Raw genomic sequence first — 22,206 nt, 5'->3', positions numbered from 1 at the left:
TCCTGACATCCAGCTCAATGACATACACCTGCCTGTACCTCTGTGATTAAAGACATGAGCAAATATATGCAGCTTGCCCATCACTTTTATAGTTAGTAATGGTTCATACAGCTTTTCAGATGTGTGCTCAGTACAGTTGATATGTTTCCCCCGTATATCCATCTCAATTGTCATTTGTGTTACAAGGCTATATACCATTCAAAGAAGATCAGAAGTGACATAGGTGAGCCTTATATTTCAAGTTCCTTCTAATCTGACATGGTGATTATTATAATTTATATGTCAGCAAATAAGTGGAGGAATCACCTGAATTATATGATTACATTGTCTAGGAAGCATACATTTACTTTGTAGTTATGTGAGTATCAGGCTTTGTGTTGTACACATGTATGTGATATTTTAGGATGCAGTGACTGAGGATGATGTGTATGTGAACTTCACTGCAGAAGAGTGGAATTTGCTGGATTCTTCCCATGTTGTACACATGCATGTGATATTTTAGGAAGCAGTGAGTTTTGATGATGTGCATGTGTACTTCACTTAGGAAGAGTGGAATTTGCTGGATCCTTCCCAGAAGAATCTCTACAAAGATGTGATGCTGGAGACATACTGGAACCTCACTGCTATAGGTAAGACTGAATTTTTTTTGCTTCTCAAAATAAGGGAAAATGTTTCTTGGTTACTGATGATCATCTCTTATTTCAATAGAGAACAAGTAATATTGAGTTGAATAAATTGGGTTCATTGCAGCAAAAATTCAGAGTAACTTATATTTTGCCTAATACCAATACCACATTATTTATTTTCTGGTACTGTGTTTTAGGGTATAATTTGAAAAACCATCATATTGAAGAACAACATCAAACTTCTAGAAGTCACAAAATGTAATTTTAATGTTTAAGCTATTACAAATATGCCTGTGAGAAAATTTTAATTTTATCTGAAAGCTCTAAAGGAAAGCAAGAGTGTAAAATATCAGTCCTTTTATTGTAGCTATGATTATAATATTCTCCCAAAACTGTGCACCTCAATGTCAGTTATCTGATTGGTATTTGCAAGGCATTTCTGTAAGAAAGAAGAGAAGGAAAAATGCCTTAATAGATTTCTTTATTTGATTTGTATCTCCATTAGAGCTATTTTGTAGAAGTACCAATTTGTATAGTCTCATAATATTTAGTTGTTGCACACTGAATAGTGATAAACATGTATCCATAACCTTCTAATAAGCAAATATTCCATAATAAAGTTGCTGACATTCATATTCTTCAGTGAAATTTTTAAGTTTATTGCAAGGTCATCATACATCATATAGAAATCTCATATAGAAAAAGGATGTTATAAATGTGAGACATGTAATAAATGTTCCCACCATCACAGGTATTTTCAAAGACAGAAAACAACCCACAGTGAGCAAGTACAACCATGAACATCAAAGTGATAAAACCTTATGATCTTAGTGTTCTTTATTATTACACCAACTGCATAATTTATTTATATTGATAAAATGATTGATCAGGATAATGAATGTGGTAAAGCTTTCACATGTGTCCATTATTGTTGCAGGCATGAAAGAAGTCATACTGGAGAGAAACCTTATGAATATAATCAATGTAGTAAAGCTTTTTCATGTCACAGTCATCTCCGATCTCATAAAAGAACACATACTGGAGAGAAACCTCATGAATGTAACCAATGTGGTAAAGCCTTTTCATGGCACAGTCATCTCCAAAGACATAAAAGAACACATACTGGAGAGAAACCTTATGAATGTAACCAATGTGGTAAAACCTTTTCATGCCACAGTACTCTCCAATTACATAAAAGAACACACACTGGAGAGAAACCTTATGAATGTAATCAATGTGGTAAAGCCTTTTCATGTCACAGTGGTCTCCAATATCATAAAAGAATACATACTGGAGAGAAACCTTATGAATGTAATCAATGTGGTAAAGCCTTTTCATGTCACAGTGGTCTCCAAATACATGAAAGAACACATACTGGAGAGAAACCTTATGAATGTAATCAATATGGTAAAGCCTTTTCATGTCACAGTCATCTCCAATCTCATAAAAGAACACACACTGGAGAGAAACCTCATGAATGTACTCAATGTGGTAAAGCCTTTTCATGTCACAGTAGTTTCCAATGTCATAAGAAAACACATACTGGAGAGAAACCTTATGAATGTTGTCAGTGTGGTAAAGGCTTTACACAACAAGGTCATCTTCAATATCATAAATGAACCCATACCAGAGAGAAACTTTAGTTATATAATCAATGTGGAAAAACCTATTTATAAGTGAAAAGTCTCCAGAGACATAAATGATCACATACTGGAGAGAAACTGTATGAATGTAGGTAATCTTTTAAAAGCCTTTTTCACAATGTTTTTGTTTCTAAAACCATAAAAGGATGTATATTAGAAAAAAAAAAACCTATGAATGTAATTATTGTGGTAAAATCCTTTTAATAAAGATTGTCCCCCAAAATATAAAAGAAGCCATATTGGACATAACTCTGAATGTAATCATTGTGGTTAAATCCTTCGTATGTTCCATTAGTCACGAAAACATAAAAAATTCAATATTGAAAGAAACCTCATGAATGTAACCAATGTGCTAAAGACTTTTTACAACTTTACTGTAGAGGACTGCTCTGTCAAATGTTGGAATCCTTAGTGCCACAAGCTTGGGGGCCAAAATTGTTAGAGCCTGAACTGTCCCAAGATTGGGGGCTAAATTGTTCTGGCTCATACTGCTGCTCCAGTCTGTGGGTCAGGGTTCAGCAAGAGAGAGTGAGGATGGACGTGAAGAATGAAGAACAGACAGAGTGTGATTCAGTCCCATTTATTCTTATGTCTCCCTCTCCTCCCGTCTCTCTTCTTCTCTCTTTTCAAGTCTCAAGTCCCAAGTCCTTAATCGCAAGTCTCAAAATCCCAAATACTTTCTTCTGCCTGCCTGTTGCTTTTTATACCACTCTTAAATCTCACTTCTTAAGTCACACCGGTAAGTCTTACACACCCAAGGGAAAATCCTAGGTATCTAAAACAAGATGTTATCAGAGTATGCTTAACTTTAGTAGGCTGTTGAAAACAAGTCTCTTGTCAGGGTATATGGCTTGATATGGCTGCAATGATGATAGCCACCTTCTGGTGGCTCTCCACAGGTCCCCCCTTTTAAATTGTTTTTCAAAAGGGAAGGCTGAGAAAACTTATGGAAACAGTGCATGCCTTAGTGTGCCCTTCCCCCAGGCCCTAGCAGGCCACAATAGACCAAATTTACCTCAATAGACCAAACAATAGGACATGGGATGCATTGCATTGCTGGCCTTGGGGCCCTGCAGTCTACTACAGGAGCTAAGGAGAATGGACTGCCTGCTGAGCTTGCCTTGACACCTTCAGGCTACTATCTCCTTACCCAGCCCCTGGGCTGAATCAAGAAGAGACTCATGGGGTGGGGCTTACCCTTTATATGTGAAAGCAAAATATTAAACTTTGGGCCTTGATCAGAATACATTGTCTTGGCCCCATGCTTTTCTTGCTCTCCATTCCCCTCTGATTCACAGCCTTCCTCTCAGGTAAACTCAGTGTCCCATAGCTGCAGGCAGCTAGATCTTAGGTCATAACAAAGGACCCCAGCCTCCCTTTCCTGTCTTTGGATACACAACAGCCATTGGTTGAGCTCCTGTCTTAGGATGGTAAGGCCTCCCCTTTTAGGGGCAAGGGTCTTGAAGTGTTCTCTTACCCGTCATTGACTATCCGGATTAGTGCAAAAGTTAGGGGTTAATCTTCATTAGTCTTGATGACAGAGGTTTTAGAATCCCCAACTTCCAGCCTGTAATAATGGATGTGTATGGGTTTCATTTGAATAGCGTCTATCTGTTGTCATACAAAAGCCATCAGTTTGTTGAACAGCTTGGACCCGAAAGACAATCAACTTAACAATGCCTGAATAGTCAGCATAACAGCAACACTCTTTTTTAAGGGCAACATATAACTCTCTCTGTCCGAGGAATAAAAAGCATAAGCCTCTTCTATTCTGTTTACAAATGTGTTATAGCAGATTCTAAATCTATAGAAATGCAGAACTGTTCATAGTTTTTGATCTTAACAAAACAAGTAAGAAAATCCCTGTTCCTGCTCCTGTCAATCTCAACCCGCAAAAACAACTATAGTGACTGTGGTAGTGGGTTTTCCCTTGGGGTAGCATGGCCTCCTGTATTGATATGGTTAGCTCATTGGTTTTGGGTTGTTACAACTTCTTCATTTATTGTGTCTGGGTCATAGTTGTCTTAAGTTCTCAAAATTTTAGAGCTTCAGTCATCTGAAGGAGCCTCAGTCAGAATGGCTGGTTGCTATGTCTTTGAGAGATAGTGTTGATGATTCATTAGTGTGGGGTGGTGGGGCAGTTGAAGCAGTGAGAAGCAGCTGGGTGCTTGATCGAGCATGAGCTTGGAACCCTGGACCATTATTGGATGGCAGGAGTTCTGCTCTGATCCTGGGCCCTGGTTCTTTTCATTTAGCTTCAGCCTTCTCCACAGCCCCTCATACAGAGAGGTTTACTACCATCAGTCATGAGGAACAGGTCTCAGGCCCTAGAGAGATTTACATACTCATGAGGCACCTGAAGGCCAGAGGGTGGAGCCAATTATTCATTCCTCCCCAGCCCCTCCCCCCATCTCCCTCCCTATTTAACTAAGGTCTGCCCTGAGTTGGGGGGGTGCATCCAGATCCAACCACCATCCACTATGACATAAAAGCCTGTAAAAACCCATGGACTTCCTTGTGTCATTGGGACTGCAGCCATGAGGAAACCTGGAAGAGGCCTTTAATGAACTACTGCTGTGGCACTTAATTTCACCCTGGAGCAACCCTCTCAGCATTTCCCAGCTACAAATACCTACAGATTAGGAAGACTCTTTCACTAAGGCTGGCAATATCCTTAAGCAAGTGGTCCTGGGCAGTATGAGAGAGCATGCTGAGCATGAGACAGTGACCAAGCAAGAGAGCAAGCCAGGAGACAGTGTTTGTCCATGCTTTTTGCCTACAGTTTCTAATCTAAGTTCCCAAAATGATGGACTGTGATCTGATAGAACCATGTACCACAAGCACTTATTACCTGAGATGGTTTTGCTTAGAGGATTCAATCACAGCAGCAGAATAGCAAGTTAGAACAACAAAATAGTTTCAAAGGGTTACTTTGCTGCTAGACAGAGTCTATGTTGTAGATTGTATTCTTTGTAGACAGGACAAATTTTGGGTAGAAAGGTTTTAGGATTGGTTGGTGTCTTTGACTCTCCACTGGGGGTCCTGCCTGACTGCAGGATGTGGCCTCTTCAGTGTCCATATCTAACTGCTATGCATCTTAGCTAAGATCAACCACATAGACTCATTGGTGCCCTCCTATTCGTGGTCTCTGGCACATCCTAAATACAACCCCTTCTCCCAGCCAGCTGAAGATTTTGATTCATTTTCCCCCTTTGGCCCTCTCTTGTCTCTCACCACACCTGTTCCTATTAGTTATAGAGAGGTGAGCTCGCCTTTCAGGAACTACAACAAACCTTCAGTCTTCCCAGTGGTCAACTTGGGCATCTAAGACCCTTCACCCAACAAGATAAGAAAGTAATAACAGAAGGCTGGAGAGATGGCTCAGTGGTTAAGAGCACTGGCTGCTCTTCCAGAGGTCCTGAGTTCAATTCCCAGCCACCACATGGTGGCTCACAACCATCTTTAATGCAAACTGATGCCCTCTTCTGGTGTGTCTGAAGACAGCTACATTGTACTCATATACATTAAATAAATTAATTAATTAATAAAAAAGCAGTTTGCATAACATTTAAAAAAGAAAGCAATAACAGTGTTAGAAAGGCTGATTAATCACCATGGGGAAGTTAAATTGCTTCTCCAAATGGAGTTACAAAGGCTTATGTCTAGACTGCAGAATCTCTAGTGGTGGTTCTCAACCTTCCTAGTGCTGGGACCCTTGAATACACTTCCTCATATTATAGAGACACACAAAGCATAAAATGAATTATACTGCTGCTTCCTAATTGTAATATTGCCACTGTGATGAGCTGTAATATGAATATTTAATTTGCAGTTGGTCACAGGCAACACTTGAGAAAAGGTTCTTAGAGTCCCACAGGGGGTGTGACCCACAGGTTGAGAACTAGCGTTTTATGGTATCTCTTGATGATTAAAAGCAACTAAACATCTTGTAATTTAAATCAATGGAAGCCTACAACAGCCTTCTCCAGACACAATGACAAAGGGCACAGACCCATCAGAAATGAAGGTATGAATCACTCCTCCAGGAAAAGTTCCAGATCTGCTGAGGTTATTACCAAGGTTGGGGAAAATACAGCATGGGTAGTGGGGGAAGGTCATTATAAATATAAACAAAGGCCACATGGCTAATTGCAGAAATGAGGATTATAAGTGATGTGAGTGCTCCTGTCATATTTTGTTAATGTTGAATTTCTACAGACAGTTGTGATTTCTTTTCTCAATTTCAGGAAATTAATTAAGAGAATATCAGTAGTTTTCACATTTGATGTTGCTACACTGAAAAATGTTCCCACAATGCATTTTAACATTTTTATGTGTCTGTGCTTGCACAAGGGGTAGTTCAATCATTTTAGGCATAATAGTGACCTGGTACAATACATAATGGTTTTTCTTTTTGCTGAAATTGTAACATTTAGGCATTATTATGATTTTTTTTTCATTTGGAAATTAACCATGACATAAAAAGATATGATTGTGTGTGAAGTTGACATGGGGTAGAGTAGAGACTGCTGTCTTGATTGTTAACTCTATTATATCTGGAATTAACTAAAACTCCATGAGTGACTTTAATCTCAATCTTGATAGTGGAAGACACAGCTTTAATCCAGATGTTTGAGCTGAAAAGCCCCAGCTCTAATCTGATCCATGACTTGTACTGCAAGCCTATATAATGACATGGAAGGAGAAGGTTGTAGGAGGAGCTGAGGTGAGAGGAGTAAGGAGAGGAAGAGGAGGAGTAAAGGGAGGAGGAGAAGGAAGAGGAGGAGCTAAGGGTGAGACAAACAATGAGAGAGTGGGACATGGAGGCCTATGTTCACTTGTCTGTAACAGTCAAAGGTAGTTGTTACATCTAGGTTGGGTACTGGGTTATACCTCTGATTGTAAGGGCATCTTGTTATTGATCATTACTAAATATATAAGCTGTTGGATAATTTAAGCATTAGAGGCTCATTTGTACTGAGCCAGTGTGGTTGGCAGGATGGTCTGGGCAGTGTCCAGCCTTGCAGTGACAGAATGGAAAATTGGCTGAGCCATCTCCCACGCTGGTGTCCTGTGGGTGGCAGGGCTGGTGTTTCTGGCTGCCGGTTTCTAGCTGGCCATGCAATATGGTGGCTGAGATAAACAGATGTGGGTTCCATGTTCTGGATGGTGTCCCTGGACGATCTACCAGCTGGGGACAGGGTGAGAGCAGGGAGGGCTCGCTACTGTCTCCACGCTGCCTCCGGCCTGCATCTCCACTGTCTGGAGGTCTCTGGCCCGGCCTGATATGGGAGGTCGAGGCCAAAGGACACAGAGTGCAGGCAGGAGGGGATATTGCCTGCCCCTGCTGCTGCCTTTGCTCACTCTGTCACTGATCGGTCTCTCCAAGGTGTTGCCCGGTCTCTCCATGCTGAGCTGGTCCAGGTCCAGGCTGGGCCGGTAAGGAGCTGGCTGGCAAGGAGGCAGCTTGGTGTCCCAGGCAGGTTCTGGGAGAGCAGAGCTCTCCCCAAGTGTTACAGCTCTTGTGACAAAAACCGTCGGACACCAGGATGATTCTTGTTAGGTTCTGACAGCAGATAGTGTCTATTGGCTTGACCTGAGAGCATGGAGATATCTCATCTGCATGTGGGAGGGACTGAGGGACTGTTCCTTGTGACTGATGGCCACAGAACTCTCTGTGGGACGGGTTGTTGCAGGACTAAAGCTAAGTGAAAAGAACCAGGGCCTGGGAGCAGAGCTGAACTTCTGCCGTCCAATAAAGGTTCTGGGGTTCAAAACTCATGCTCAACCAAACACCCAGCTGCTTGTCACAGCCCACTGCCCTACAGACAGAGACGCTGCACCTGAGTCAGTTGGCTTAACCGGTGGCTGCTTTTTTAAATAATTACTACAACAGAAGGTGTTCGCTCTAGCTGCTTGCTCTCAACTTGATAGCAAATCCATTCCTTCGCTGACATTAGGGCCACCTTACTTGGAATTCCAGCTGATTCTAAACTCCTAAGCTGAAACATCAAGCCTTGTGGACTGAGCAACTACTGGATCCTTGCACTTGGCCTTTATAGCTAGTTATTGTTGAATTAGCTAGGCCATCACAGCCCTAAGTCATCCTAAACAATAGCCTTTAAATAAAGAGAAATTTATTCTATTAGTTTGGTATTCTATAGAACTCTGACTAATATACTAGACAAGCACTGAATACTTTTACAGCAGTTTGGGCCCCGCAACCATCTCAGCTCAGATACAAATTCAAAATGGCCACCTTCCTTTAACCTTTTGTTCAGGTGATGCTTTGATGTTGGGCTGTTACAGCTATTGGAAAAGACAGTCAATAGTGTAAAGTATCACAGCTGTAACACAAATAATACAATTATGTGAGGACCTCAGATAGAGAGATTCAAGATTAAGTGAGTAATGGGAAACATGATATCTTAGCTTCTGTAGTCTAAGACATGGCACCCCTACTCACATGAAGATCAGGTGACAGGAGATTCTTTGAATCCTTGATTTTACAGCACCAGTCTGGTGACCCATAAGGTTTCTTGTCCCACACATTGACCCAGTGATTCACTGCCAGTCTCAGAAATCAGATTCTTTCTAGAGATCTTCACAAGAATAAAGCACTGAAAGAAATGATCGGTCACATCAAAAATATTTTACTTAGTATGTCAGGAGGCAAATTCACATTACCTAAATAGTTATTCCACTTCCATATTGTACAAATACTGGCCAAACATGTTCTCTCTCTCTCTCTCTCTCTCTCTCTCTCTCTCTCTCTCTCTCTCTCTCCCCTTCAGGTGTTTAGCAATATTTAAAAAGCCCTGCTCTGATTATTTTAATTCAACAGAGCCAAAGATATGAAAATGTTTGTGGTTTAATTTAGAAGATAAGCCCTGTGCTGCATCTTCCTATCTTTGTATATTTATCTGTTTTTAAAAAGATTTTACTAAATATAAATATCTTTTAAATTATTAACATGTATATGCCTCCATAAAATTTAAAATATGTAGCCAGGTGGTGGTGGTGCATGCCTTTAATCCCAGCACTTGGGAGGCAGAGGCAGTGGATTTCTGAATTTGAGGCCAGCCTTGTCTATAGAGTGAGTTCCAGGACAGCCAGGACTACACAGAGAAACTCTGTCTTGAGAAACCAAAAAAAATCTTTATTCAGCATATTTTTAGGATGGGAAGAAAATAAACCAGACATGTCTAGAGCAGAATAGTACTTAGGGCATTTTATCTCAGAGAAAAATTAACTGCAGAAATAGTTGATGGTGAGACCCAGCATAGGGTAGCATAAATGTTCTTTGCGGGAAGCAGTCACTCTGGCTGTTAGCAACTTATCCTTTGATTATCTGTGGGGTTCTGTGAATATCAAAGTTTTTGCATCCTTTGTTAGTATGCTAGTTTTGGAGGTAAATGGCTGGAAAAAACTTTTAGGTTATTTTGAGAAGCCTTTCTCTAAGTAAGAGAGAAGCTATCAGAATAAGAATAAAACAAACCATTAAGATATAAAATGAATATCTTGTAGGCTTGATATTTCTTCTTTGTGTAATAGAGATAATATTGATTCAGTGGGACCATCAAGAATAATGGTGGCCACCTTAACCTTAACCCTGAGCCTAACCCTATCCTAACCCTCACCTCTTAATTTCCTAACCTCCTAAACCTAATTCTAAAAACCCTTATCCTAATCCTAACCATGACTGATTAATCCCCTAACCCTAACTCAAATCCTGCTTGCTGTGGGGCATATTTCTCAATTACAACTTTTGACATGAGAAAGCCTTTATTAATCTTGATCTTTTGAGATGTTCAGATCCACCTTTAACCTGTGCTATAAATTCTTTTGACAACCTACATATATAAAGGACATTGAACAGGGTGGTGTTTTTGTTTTTTGTACTTGCCCTACTTTTTTACAAAACAAAGGTAGTTTGTTTGTGTTTTAAAACTGGCATTAGTAAGGACTTATCTCTTCAGAATCCTCGTATACACTGATTATCAGCTGTAATATCCTACAACATGAAAAGAACCAGTTCTTGTTTTTCTAATTTACCTTGTCTAACAGCTTTAATTGGGACATTCTATTAAATAGCCTTTCTGTATACAAAGATTCATTCTATGATTTGAGGTATGTTTATCTACAGAACCTGTACTAATTCGACTATGTTTTTTCTTCACTTTGCCATTGATGAAGATGTGCTGGCTAACAATAGTGCTTGTAAGGCCCAAACAAAGGAAGAACCTCACCCAAGCCTCGGGAATTCGTGGCCACCCATTAACTCACAAGACACCACCGAACTTTATGTAATCAGCAATGGTATATTTTAATCAGTATACTGAGGTCAAGAGCCATGACCCATGCAGGGGCAGTAGGGTCTAACACCCAGGGCTTTGGAGACAGAGAGAATTTAAAGCCAAAAACCACAACTCAGGGGGGAAACCACAACCCAGGGGGAGTAAAGGAGGGCTATTGGAGAGCACCTGTGGAAAGTACCAGCCCATTCTTGGGGAACATTTTGTATTGGCTATTCTCTAAGAGCCTGTATCTAATCAAAATTTTTTAACCCTTTGATGCTCAACTATGTTTCCGTTATGATTCTGGATTTTCTCCAGGGTTGATTGATACTATCATCTGGTAAAAGGAAGCTGTAGTTTCCCTGAGCCCAGCATGATGTTTGTTTTCTATGTTTTCTAAAATCCCTCTTTAATATTAATGGTTTTAGCATTCTGTCTAAAACTCTACCTCATAGTTATCTGGTGACAGCCAGGTATCTTCCTCCCCGTAGCTATTGAAAGAAAATTTTGAAATAGGCCCAAACTAATAAGAATAGCAGGGTCCTGTGATTCTTTTTCTATTACCTAAATAGTTAAAAATGCCTGTCAGCAGTTTTGGACCCAGTTAATTAGTTACAGAGGATGTGGATTTACAAGACAAAGGCCTGTTGAATCATCCAAGAAACTGGCTGGGCATGAAAGATAAAAAGCATGCAAGGACATTTTTAAAAGAACAGAGATATGTCCAAATGAGTAATGGGCCATCTGGTGTTCTTCCACCCTTCCCCCTTTTGGGCCCGCTTGGCATACACAGCCTGCTGATGTTCAAAAATGTAAAGCAACCAATCATGTGTACCCACATGAAAATCTACCACTTCCCCCACCCATTGCCTATAAAATCCCTAATCCTTTGAGCCTTGGGGTCAGCTCCACTTTCTCCTGAGTAAGATATGTGCTGACCCAGAGCTCTGATATTAAACTGCCTCATGTGTTTACATCAAGCCGGTCTCTCGTGAGTCTTTGGGTGTGCACCATCCTGAGACTTGAGTGGGGATCTGCCTTTGGGGGTCATTCACTACCTCACTTTAAAGACAGATGGAATTGGTTCTATAGATGTGTGGGGAGGTATGGAGGAAGGAAATGTCTCAGCAGGCTCATGCCTCCTCCTGAGATATTTCTTCCTGGGGGTGGTTCAATGCCTCATGCTGAGACAGCTCTTCCCCAGGAGCAACCCACCACAAGACATTATAGTATATAATATAGTTTATTCAGGACATGGGGAGGAGAGTTAAGAGGGTAGTAGAGGCAGAGAAAAGCAGAGAGTGGCAGAGAGTAGAGAAGTAGAGGCCTGGCATGAGCATGTGCAGAGAGAAGGGGGAAGGGAAGAGCCTAAGAGGGCAAGAGAAAGAGAGTGCAAGAGATCAAAAGAGAGAGGAAAAGGCAAGCAGCCACATTTACAGGGGATCAGGCCTACCCAGCTGTTGCCAGGTAACTGTGGGGAGGAGCATACCTGGCTGTTGCCAGGTAACTGGGGTGGAGTTTAGATAGAATGCTAAGAAATAACCAGGGCATCCTTCCTCTTGTGGGTCAGATTGATACCTCCACTGCACACTGAGTACTGGGCTATGGAAGCTGTTCACCCTGATTACAGGAAGAAGAAGGCAAGTGCTGTGAGGAAAGCTCAGGTAAGGTCTGGAGTCAGGTCCTGGTAAGTACAGGATCATTGTTCTCAGAGGAAAGGTGCAGGCAGCTGAACAGCCAGAGCTGGAATGCTGGGTTCTCCCCCAGGGCTGGGTGGAGTGAGATTCCTCTATGAAGACAGAAACAAATGCTAATGGAGTGCAAACCTCTCCTGAGCTCTGGAAAATGTCTGACCCAGGCCCCGGAAACACACTTTAACCTTGAGGAGTAGTAAGACTCACTGGCCAATCGAGGCTCCCATGCAGACCTGCCAATCAGAAAAGTAGGTGGGTTCTTCCGGGTGCCATTCTGCAGGTTTCCTGTGCCTGTGCAGGCTTGAATGGTCATCTGTGTCCTGCTCTGAGCTCTGCTGTGGGTGCTGTGTGGAGACCTCAGGGAAGCTCTGAAATTGAGTCATGGTGAGCACAGAATCACTGCCCACAATAGGTAAGGGCAGGCGGCTGAGCAGTGGGAGCTGGGGTGCTGGGTCCTCTCTGGGGCTGCATGGGAAGCATCAGCCAGATGTGACCACCTGTGAGGTCCCTGGTGATGCTCCTCACATGTTAGATCAGGAGGTGACTTCTGAGTAATGTCACTATCTTGGCTGATTCTGAATCTGCCCAAAACATTTGGACCAGTTGCTTTCCTGTAGAAACTCGGGTGGTTTTTCTGACTCTGTAGCACATGTGTCCAAACCCTTTTGTCTTTTATAGTTTACATTAAGAAGACAGGTATAGCTGGGCAGTGGTGGCACATGCCTTTAATCCCAGCACTCGGGAGGCAGAGTCAGGGGATGACAGTGATGGAACAATGATCAATAATCATGTTAATCAATAATCAATACTAATCAATGACCAATTAGCAATACTAATCACTAACCAAAAGTGATCAAAGATCATGATAATCAAAAATCAATAATCATTAGCCAGTGCTAATCAATAATCAATACTAATCAATAGCCAATAACGATCAATAATTGATGGCACACGCCTTTAATCCCAGCACTTGGGAGGCAAAGACAGGCAGATTTCTGAGTTCAAGGACAGCCTGGTCTAAAGAGTGAGTTCCTGGACTGCCAGGGCTACACAGAGATAGCAGCCTGTGACTACATTTCCCATAAGGACTTGTGCCAAGATTGTGGTCAGAAAACTAACTGCTTATGCGCAGTAAACGTAATTCAAGATGGCGGCTAGTCTTCAAACTACATATCCCATGATGCTGTGAGTAAAAACAAGATGGCGGTGGGCCGAAGACTACATTTCCCATGAAGCCTCTGGCCCTGTGCACAGGCTTGATGTTTAGAAATCCCCTGCCAGATGTGATTGACTTCACCGAGGTCCAGAGTGACTGCACTACCCATACTGCCGCCGCCACCGCAGTCAGGGAGGATCACCTTGGTCCCAGTGGCATCGGCGGGCTCCTTCTGATGTCACAGACACCGCAACACAATCCTATCACCCGCCACAGACCGGGGAGATGACCGGAGCTTCCAGTACCGTGGCCGGCGGGTGGAAGCAGAGGCCCCGGGCTGCCCGTGAGCGGGTGGCGGTGCCTGTGAATCTGAGGCAGGAGCATGACCGGAGCTGCTTCCAGGTACTGTGGCTGGGAGACCTATGGACACGCCCCCAGACCTGTAGGAAAAAGAACTATATCACCTTGGGCGTTGTTATTGAAAGACCCCAGGAGGGGAGACCCTCACTCTAGTCTCCAATAACTGGCAAGACAGCAAGAGGCTTTATTTTAGGAGTCATCCAGCTGAGGTCGAGACTCAGAGCAAGGAATGTCGACCTCGAGGCCAGGGGGAGAAGGGTATTTAAAGGAAAAAAACACAAATCATGCAGGTTAGGGAGAAAACAAGAAAGGGTATCATAAAAATAGTGGAAAGTTTCAGTCCTTAATTCAGTCGGACATGTGGGAAACATCATGTACATGTTTAAATCCCAGGAGATGAGCGTCAAGCAAATCTCTGATTCAAGTCTTCCTGATATAGAACATGTTTTAGGTAAAGAAAAGCTTAGATACACACAAAGTGTTACACATGTATTACCCAGCATTCAAGAGACAGAGCCATGCAGACCTCTGAGTTTAAGGTTCATCTACTGAGTAAGATCCAGGACAGCCGAGCTTAGGCAGTGAACTTGTTGAAAATATAAAGCTGGTGATGATGTAATAGAAGGGGCCATGTTCCAGCCCCAGCAGGCAGAGGAACTCAGCAGCTTTGTCCATGTGGCTCTGCTTTAGAGGGAAGAATAGAAGGGACAACTGAGACAATTGATGCTGGTTGGCTGTAGTTAGAAAATTAGTGGTTATGAAAAAGAAACCAGCATCACTGAGGTGAAATCTTCTGGTGAGTGTTTTCTGAGAGGAAAAAGAAGCCGTGTTCCAGAGGTAGCCAAGGTTGTCCCTTGTTGTGCACCTGGAGTTGATCATGTGTGAGAATCACCCAGGTGGTATTGGTTTTAGGCATAAATGAATCTCATGCAGAGCAGCTAAGGCTTCGCCAAGTGAAGGAAGTGTATGAGAGGAAAACAGTGAATCCTAGTTGCAGGGGAAGAACCCAGCATATTGAAGATGTCAGTCCCAAGAGATGAGCAGAGAGAACAGCAGCAGCAGTAAAGTGGAGTCAAGCAGAACCTAGAGTGCTATAGATGGAAGCGCTGGTGAAGGGACCCAATCTCTTCTGAGGAGGACAGATGATCATGTGTGGATCCCAAATACTGGAACAAGAAGCTATAATGTTAAAGTTACTTTTGAATCCCTAAGATTTTGAGATTCCAGAGCTGTGGGGTACCTGCTCAGGAAAACAGTTTCAGATAGTGCAGTAACAGATAGGGATGTAGGTCTTTGGAAAAAGTACCTTTTCGACTGCCACGCATGGCTTGTGCTTGAAAAGGAGCATCTTTCAATAATAAGGACTGCAGGCACAAAGATGAGTTTGTGAAGCCCAATCAATTCTGTTTCTGGGATTGCACAAAGTCCACTTGACTAAACATCCTATGACAAATCCCGCTTGTCAAAAGCCTGTCAAGGTACAACTGCAGGGTTAAGCTACATATCGATAACCAACACACCTTACAGAGAAAAAGTTAGTCTACCCATCATGGTTGTCAGATAATTTTACCCCCTTGGTTGGTTCCTGCAGATTATGCCAGTCATGCAGCTTTTAAAATATTAAGTTGCTGGCCTGTGTGTTAATGTCCCAATCTTGCTGTAACTGCAATAAATACCCAGCACCCCTAGACTTGGTCTCTCAGATTCGATCTCATGTGAGGCTGACTGGTGAGAATCCTTATTACAGACCTCATAATAAAGACCTCCATGTGTTTGTGTTGCAATAGGCTCCTTGTTGGTTGTCGGGGTCTCTGTGACTTGGACATAACATCTTAGTGCATTGACTGGAAAGTCATAGCCCTGAAGTGCTTCAAAGATGTTCCAGAGCCTAGTATTTCTCTGGTCTTAATTTCTGGGAAGGTTAGCGCAGACTTGGAACCCTGCTACAGGGCTCACAGCTGCCATCCTCTCTTCATTTTCTCCTCTGTCCAAGTGGAAGAATCTACTGGGAAGCCTTTACCACTCCCTTGTGGCTGGCTATTTTTTGTGTGGAAGTTTGCCATTCTCTCACTGAGGTAATAAAACAAATTCCACCCTAATGGATTTAGTTACTAGCCACACACCTTGGGTTAAATCCTTCTTAACAACAGGACCTATACCTATTGACCAGTTCATGACAGAGAGCTCTTCCAGACAGCATCTAGGTCAAAATCTACCTTTTTTACAAGGTAGAAAAACAATGACCTCATTTCCCACCTCCTGAACTACCCTCTGCCCAGTTCATATGTGAGTCTGTAGTTTTGAACTTGGAGCTGTCATGAGATGGAAGGTCATTGTTCATCGATTCTAACAAATTTAGTATATCTTCCTTGGGACAGAGATCCTGTCCTTTGTGGTGATCATTTCTGGGTCTGTGAGATAATCTGCTTTTCTGTCCACCTTCCAGCTGTTTTAGCCACAGCTTTGGTAGCACTGGCCTGGGAACCCAGGGTTAAAGATGCGTCACCCCAGGTCAGCACAGCTTCTAAGCTCCCCATTCCAGTGTATCCTTCCCTGCTTTGAGCCAGGTGCCCTCCCTATTTTGTCCTTGCTCAGCCAAAACTCCAAGTTTCTCATGGGGTGGCAGGAGCTTCTGTATTGATATGGTTAGCTCATTGTTTTTGTGTTATAACAACTTCCTCATCTATTATTGTATATGTGTCATACTTGTTTTCGGTTCTCAGCATTTCAGAGCTAAAGTCATCTGAAGGAACCTCAATTGAGGACATGCCCTCATCAGGATGGCTGGGTGCTATGTCTGTGAAAGATAGTGTCGATGATTGATTAGGAAGACTCTTCTATGCCAGGCAGTGATGGCGCACACCTTTAATCCCAGCGCTTGGAAGGCAGAGGCAGGCGGATTTCTGAGTTTGTGTCCAGCCTGGTCTACAGAGTGAGTTCCAGGATAGCCAGGGCTACATAGAGAAACCCTGTCTTGAAAAACCAAAAAAAAGGGAAGGCTCTTCCACTGAGGGTGGCAATATCCCTAAGCAAGTGGTCCTGGGCTGGATGAGAGAGCAGGCTGAGCATGAGACACTGACCAAGCAAGAGAGCAAGCCAGGAGACAGTGTTTGTTCATGCTTTTTGCCTTCAGTTTCTAATCTAAGCTCTCAAAATGATGGACTGTGATCTGACAGAACCATGTACAATAACCACTTATTACCTGAGATGCTTTTGCTTAGAGGATTCAATCACAGCATCAGAGTAGCAAGTTAGAACAACAACATGGTATCAAAGGGATATTTTACTGCTGGATGAAATCTGTGTTGTAGATTGTATTCTTGTGGACAGGAGCAAATGTTGGGTAATAAGGTATTTGGATTGGTTGTTGTCTCTAACTCTCCACTGGGGGGTCCTGCCTGACTGCAGATGTGGCCTCTTCAGCATCCATATCTTACTGCTATGCATCTCAGCTAAGATCAACTCCATAGTCTCTTACCACACATGTTGCTGGTTCTCCCTAATTCCCCTTCTTATCTGCTCTCCCACCCAATTCTCACTCTTCCATCTGCCTCCTATGACTCTTTTAGTCCCGCTTCTGAGTGAGATTCAACTGTGCTCATTTGGGCCTTCCTTCTTCTTTAGCTTCTTTGGGTCTAAAGAGTATAGTGTGTGTTTCCTTTTTTATGATTATTATTCACTTGTAAGTGGGTACATACATCCGTGTGCTTTTAGGTCTGAGTTACCTCACTCAGGATAATATTTTCTAGTTGTATCCATTTGCCTTCAAAATTCATGATGTCCTTGTATTTTATAGCTGAATAGTTTATCCTTTTGTAAATGAACCACATTTTCTATATCCATATTTTGTTTGAGTGACATCTGGTATTTTTCCAGCTTCAAGCTGTTATAAATAAAATGGCTATGAACTTTGTGAAGTCCCTACTCTAGGTCCACTGCCTGCACAGAGTCCCTCTATCTAATATCCTCTGTTTCTCCTTTGATAAGGTGTGGGTCCCTGGGTATCTCAACACCATGGTGCATCAAGTCTCTGCTGAGTTAAGTTCATCCTTTCAATTGAAGCCAGGCATGGCAGCCCAGTTCAGGGAGCAGATTCCAAAGATAGGCAGCAGCTTTAGGGACAGCCCCTGGTACAGTTGTTGGAGGACCATCATGAAAACTGAGCTACACATCTGCTACATATGTTCTAGGGGCCTTAGTCTAGACTGTGTGTGTTATTTGGTTTGTGGATCAGTCTGAGTATCCTCAAGGGTCCAGGTTAGTTGAGACTGTTGGTCTTCCTGTGGAGGAGTTCCTATTGTCTTCAGGGCCATCAATCCTTCCCCCAACTCTTCCATAACAGTCCCCAAGGACCATTCAATGTTTGACTATGGTTCTATGCATCTGTTTTAAGTCAGCTGCTGGGTGGAGCCTCTTAATGGACAATTATGCAAGGCTCCTGTGTGGGAGCATAACAGAGTATCTCTAATAATGTCATGGATTGGTGTTTATCTATAAGGTGGGTCTCTAGCTGGGCAAGTTTTCATTGGCCATTCCCTCAGTCTCTGCTCCAGCTTTACCCCTGCATTTCTTTTAGACAGGACATATTTTATTCTATGTGTCTACTGTGTTGTACTTGAAACTGATTCTTCAGCTTTCTTCTCATGTTCCCATACATTCCCCATTTGGTCTCAGTCTCTAATTCCCATAAGACACAGTATAAACATTTTCTATTTAATGCTAAGCTATTTTGCAAGCCTGGTGGTTTTATATTTTTAACTTTATATCTTTTGTTTATTGTTTTTGTGACTAAATTTCTCTGGAAAGCCCTTCCTGTGCTGATACTAGATATAGAAACCACAGAAGCCACCTGACATGTTTTTGTAAAATAGGCACATGCTTTTGTGCAGCTCTTCATCCACATCTTCAATTTTAAAATTCTGCAATATATATATATTATATCCTATTTCTCCGGATGGCATATGTTCATGATATCAATACTGCCCAAGGCTTCAGACTTATTGGGTTCCAGGTGTATGTCGTTCTGCCTTACTCTTGTGTTTGTTGTGAAATTTTAGAATAAATAAGAGTATTATTCCTGTGCATGAATATGAATATCATGAGTGCCTCATTTTTACTGTTGTCGAAAGATCGCCTCAGTCCTCTTGATCTTGAAGAAATGGGTAGTTGTTGATCCTCATATAAATACTAGAAATTGACCACCATTATGTGGAAGACCAGCAAGAGCTTTCCACTCCTGAGCTATCTTTCCTGCTCTATGTTCCTCATTTCTGATCAACATATACATTACTAATATTTTCATCTGTCCATTTTTAACTGTTTAAACATGCATTTCCTTCTAGTAAAATTATTAATATTGCTGTTTAAACTGGTTTACTTCATGTTTTTGCAAGATGAAATCAGAACTGAAGTGAATGTATAATTCTTCATAGGAACTTCAGTAAAGAACTGTGAGTTCTCTCTATCATTTTTGTTTCCTTTGTTGACTTTTACAGGGGAGTGAGGGTCTTAATATGTAACTTTTGCTATCTTGCAACACATCACATAGACTACGCCAGCTCAATGACATACACCTGCCTGTACTTCTGTGATTAAAGACATGAGCAAATACACGCAGCGTGCCCGTCAGTTTTGTAGTTAGTAATTGTTCATACAGCTTTTCAGATGTGTGCTCAGTACAGTTGATCTGTTTCCCCCTGTATATCCCTCTCATTTGTGTTGCAAGGCTTTATCCTATTCAAAGGGAAGCAACAGAAGTGAAACTTATAATTCAATTTCCTTCTAAAATAATAGAATGATTTGATTATAACTTCTGTTTCAGAAATTAAGTAGAGGAAGCACAAGAATTACATTAATAGATTGCCTAGAAAGTATCCATTTATTTACAGTGATGTCACAATCATGCATTCTGTTGTACACATGTATGGGATATTGTAGAATGCAGTGACTTATGAGGACGTGCATGTGAACTTTACTGCAGAAGAGTGGAATTTGCTGGATCCTTCCCAGAAGAATCTCTACAAAGATGTGATGCTGGAGACCTACCAGAACCTCACTGCTATAGGTAAAACTGTGAATTTTGTTTTGCTTTTCAAAATAATGGAACAAGTGATTCTTGGTTATTGATGATCCTCTGTTATTTCAATTGAGAATGAGGAAGATTAAGCTGAATAAATCAGGTCCAGTGCTGTCAAAATTCACAGTAACTTGCATTTTACTTAATTTCCAGTACTATATCATTCATTTTCTGGAACTGTGTTTTAGGTTACAGTTGGGAAGATCATCATATTGAAGAACAACATCAAAGTTCTAGAAGGCGTGAAAGGTAGTTTTCATGTACAAGCTGATACAAATATGCCTGTGAGGAAATTTTAATGTGTTCTGGAAGCTCTAAAGAAAAGCAAGTGTGTAAAAAGAAATCACTCCTTTAAGTATAGCTATGATTATAATATTCTCACAAAGCCACGTGCCTCAATGTCAGTTATCTGATTTATGTTTTAAGGCATTCTTCTAAGGAAGAAGACATGGAAACAATGCATTAAGAGATACATTTAATTGATGTGTAGCTCCATTAGAGCTTTGCTGTGGAACTACCAATCCAAATAGTCTCATAATATTTAGATGTTGCACATTGAATAGTGATAAATATATATCCAAAGCCATCCAAGAAGCAATAGTCCATGGTAAATTTAGTGATACTCATATTCCTGTAGTGACATTTCTAAGTTTATTGAGGGGTCAGTTAGTGAGAGTGAAGAAATTGTGGAGAAACCTTATTCTATATACAACATGTCTACAAAGAACAAACTGTCAAATGGTGTGAATTCAATATAAAAACCTTTCACTCGTTCTTCTCTTAATCAATTGTCAGAATAGATAAAACCTTGTGATCATAGGGATGTTGAAAGAAGCAACATACCTCTTTCTACTCAAAAAATGAGAAGATATATAGTATTCTGCCTTTGGCAGACTTTCTGAATACGATAGACATTTGCAACAAATTGGTTTTCTGACATAACTGGGGACATCCCCAATGTCACACTGCAGAAAATCTCTATGGGTACTAGAAGTTTGGAAATTCTTCTGTTTGTCCTGGCTCACAGTGCTGCTGTGGTGTGATTCACACTACAGGAAAAACTAAGAAAGCAATCAGTATTTTCATAGTCTGATATCTTCAGACATGTGAAATACATCATATAGAAATATAAAAACCGGGAACATCAAAGTGATAAAACCTTAAGATCTGAGTGTTCTTTACTATTAGACCAACTGCAAAATTTATTCATATTGGTAAAATGATTGATCAGGTAATGAATGTGGTAAAGCTTTCACATGTGTCCATTATTGTTGCAGGCATGAAAGAAGTCATACTGGAGGGAAACCTTATGAATGTAATCAATGTGGTAAAGCCTTTTCAAGGCACAGTAATCTCCAATCTCATAAAAGAACACATACTGGAGAGAAACCACATAAATGTAATCAATGTGGTAAAGCCTTTTCATGTCATAGTGGTCTCCAAAGACATAAAAGAATACATACTGGAGAGAAGCCTTATGAATGTAATCAATGTGGTAAAGCCTTTTCATGGCACAGTCATCTCCGATCTCATAAAAGAACACATACCGGAGAGAGACCTTATGAATGTAATCAATGTGGTAAAGCCTTTTCATGTCACAATGGTCTCCGATGTCATAAAAGAACACATACTGGAGAGAAACCTTATGAATGTAATCAATGTGGTAAAGCCTTTTCAGATCACAGTACTCTTCAATATCATAAAAGAACACATACTGGAGAGAAACCTTATGAATGTAATCAATGTGGTAAAGGCTTTACACAACAAGGTCATATCCAATATCATAAAAGAACACATACCATAGAGAAACCTTAGTTAGGTAATCAATGTGGAAAAACTGACAATTCACTTTTATCTGCGACTACATAATAGAACACATTCAAGAGAGTCACTCAGTGTCCTCAAGGTGCTAAGCCCTTGCATGTCACAGGCATCGCCCAATACATAAAAGAACACATAATGTAGAGAAACTGCATGAATGCCATGAATGAGGTAAAGTCTTTGCATGACAATGTAGTCTCCAAATACTTCAAGTAACACATCCTTTAGAGAAACCTTATGAATGTAACAAACATGGAGAAGCCTGTGTCTATCACTGTAGTCTACAAGGACAGAAAAGACCACAAATTGGACAGAAATCTTGTGAATGTTCTCAAGTTGGAAAATCCTTTACATGCCACAGTATTCTCTGAATACAAAAATCAACACATACTAGAGAGAAACCTTCTGAAAGTAATCAGTGTGATAAAGTGTCTGCATGTCATAATCATATTTAAATGCATGAAAGAATTTATAGTAGAAATAAACTGCCATGATTTGAATATGCTTGGCCCTAAGAAGTGACAATATTAGTA

At 41.3% G+C, this 22,206-nt stretch overlaps 1 protein-coding gene across 1 annotated transcript; it reads left to right on the top strand.

Moving 5' to 3' along the window:
- The first annotated feature begins 595 nt into the window (after nt 1–595).
- On the top strand, nt 596–21,843 carry LOC143433975 (uncharacterized). The gene is made up of 5 exons (XM_076928158.1): nt 596–629; nt 824–884; nt 1,564–2,232; nt 21,127–21,665; nt 21,827–21,843. The coding sequence occupies exons 1-5, from the start codon at nt 596–598 to the stop codon at nt 21,841–21,843; spliced, it is 1,320 nt and encodes a 439-aa protein (XP_076784273.1).
- The last annotated feature ends 363 nt before the right edge of the window (nt 21,844–22,206 follow it).

This window comes from Arvicanthis niloticus (assembly GCF_011762505.2).
Source record: "Arvicanthis niloticus isolate mArvNil1 chromosome Y unlocalized genomic scaffold, mArvNil1.pat.X SUPER_Y_unloc_2, whole genome shotgun sequence".
NCBI classification, from domain to species: Eukaryota; Metazoa; Chordata; class Mammalia; order Rodentia; family Muridae; genus Arvicanthis; species Arvicanthis niloticus.
This window is presented reverse-complemented; position numbering and strand designations above follow the sequence as displayed.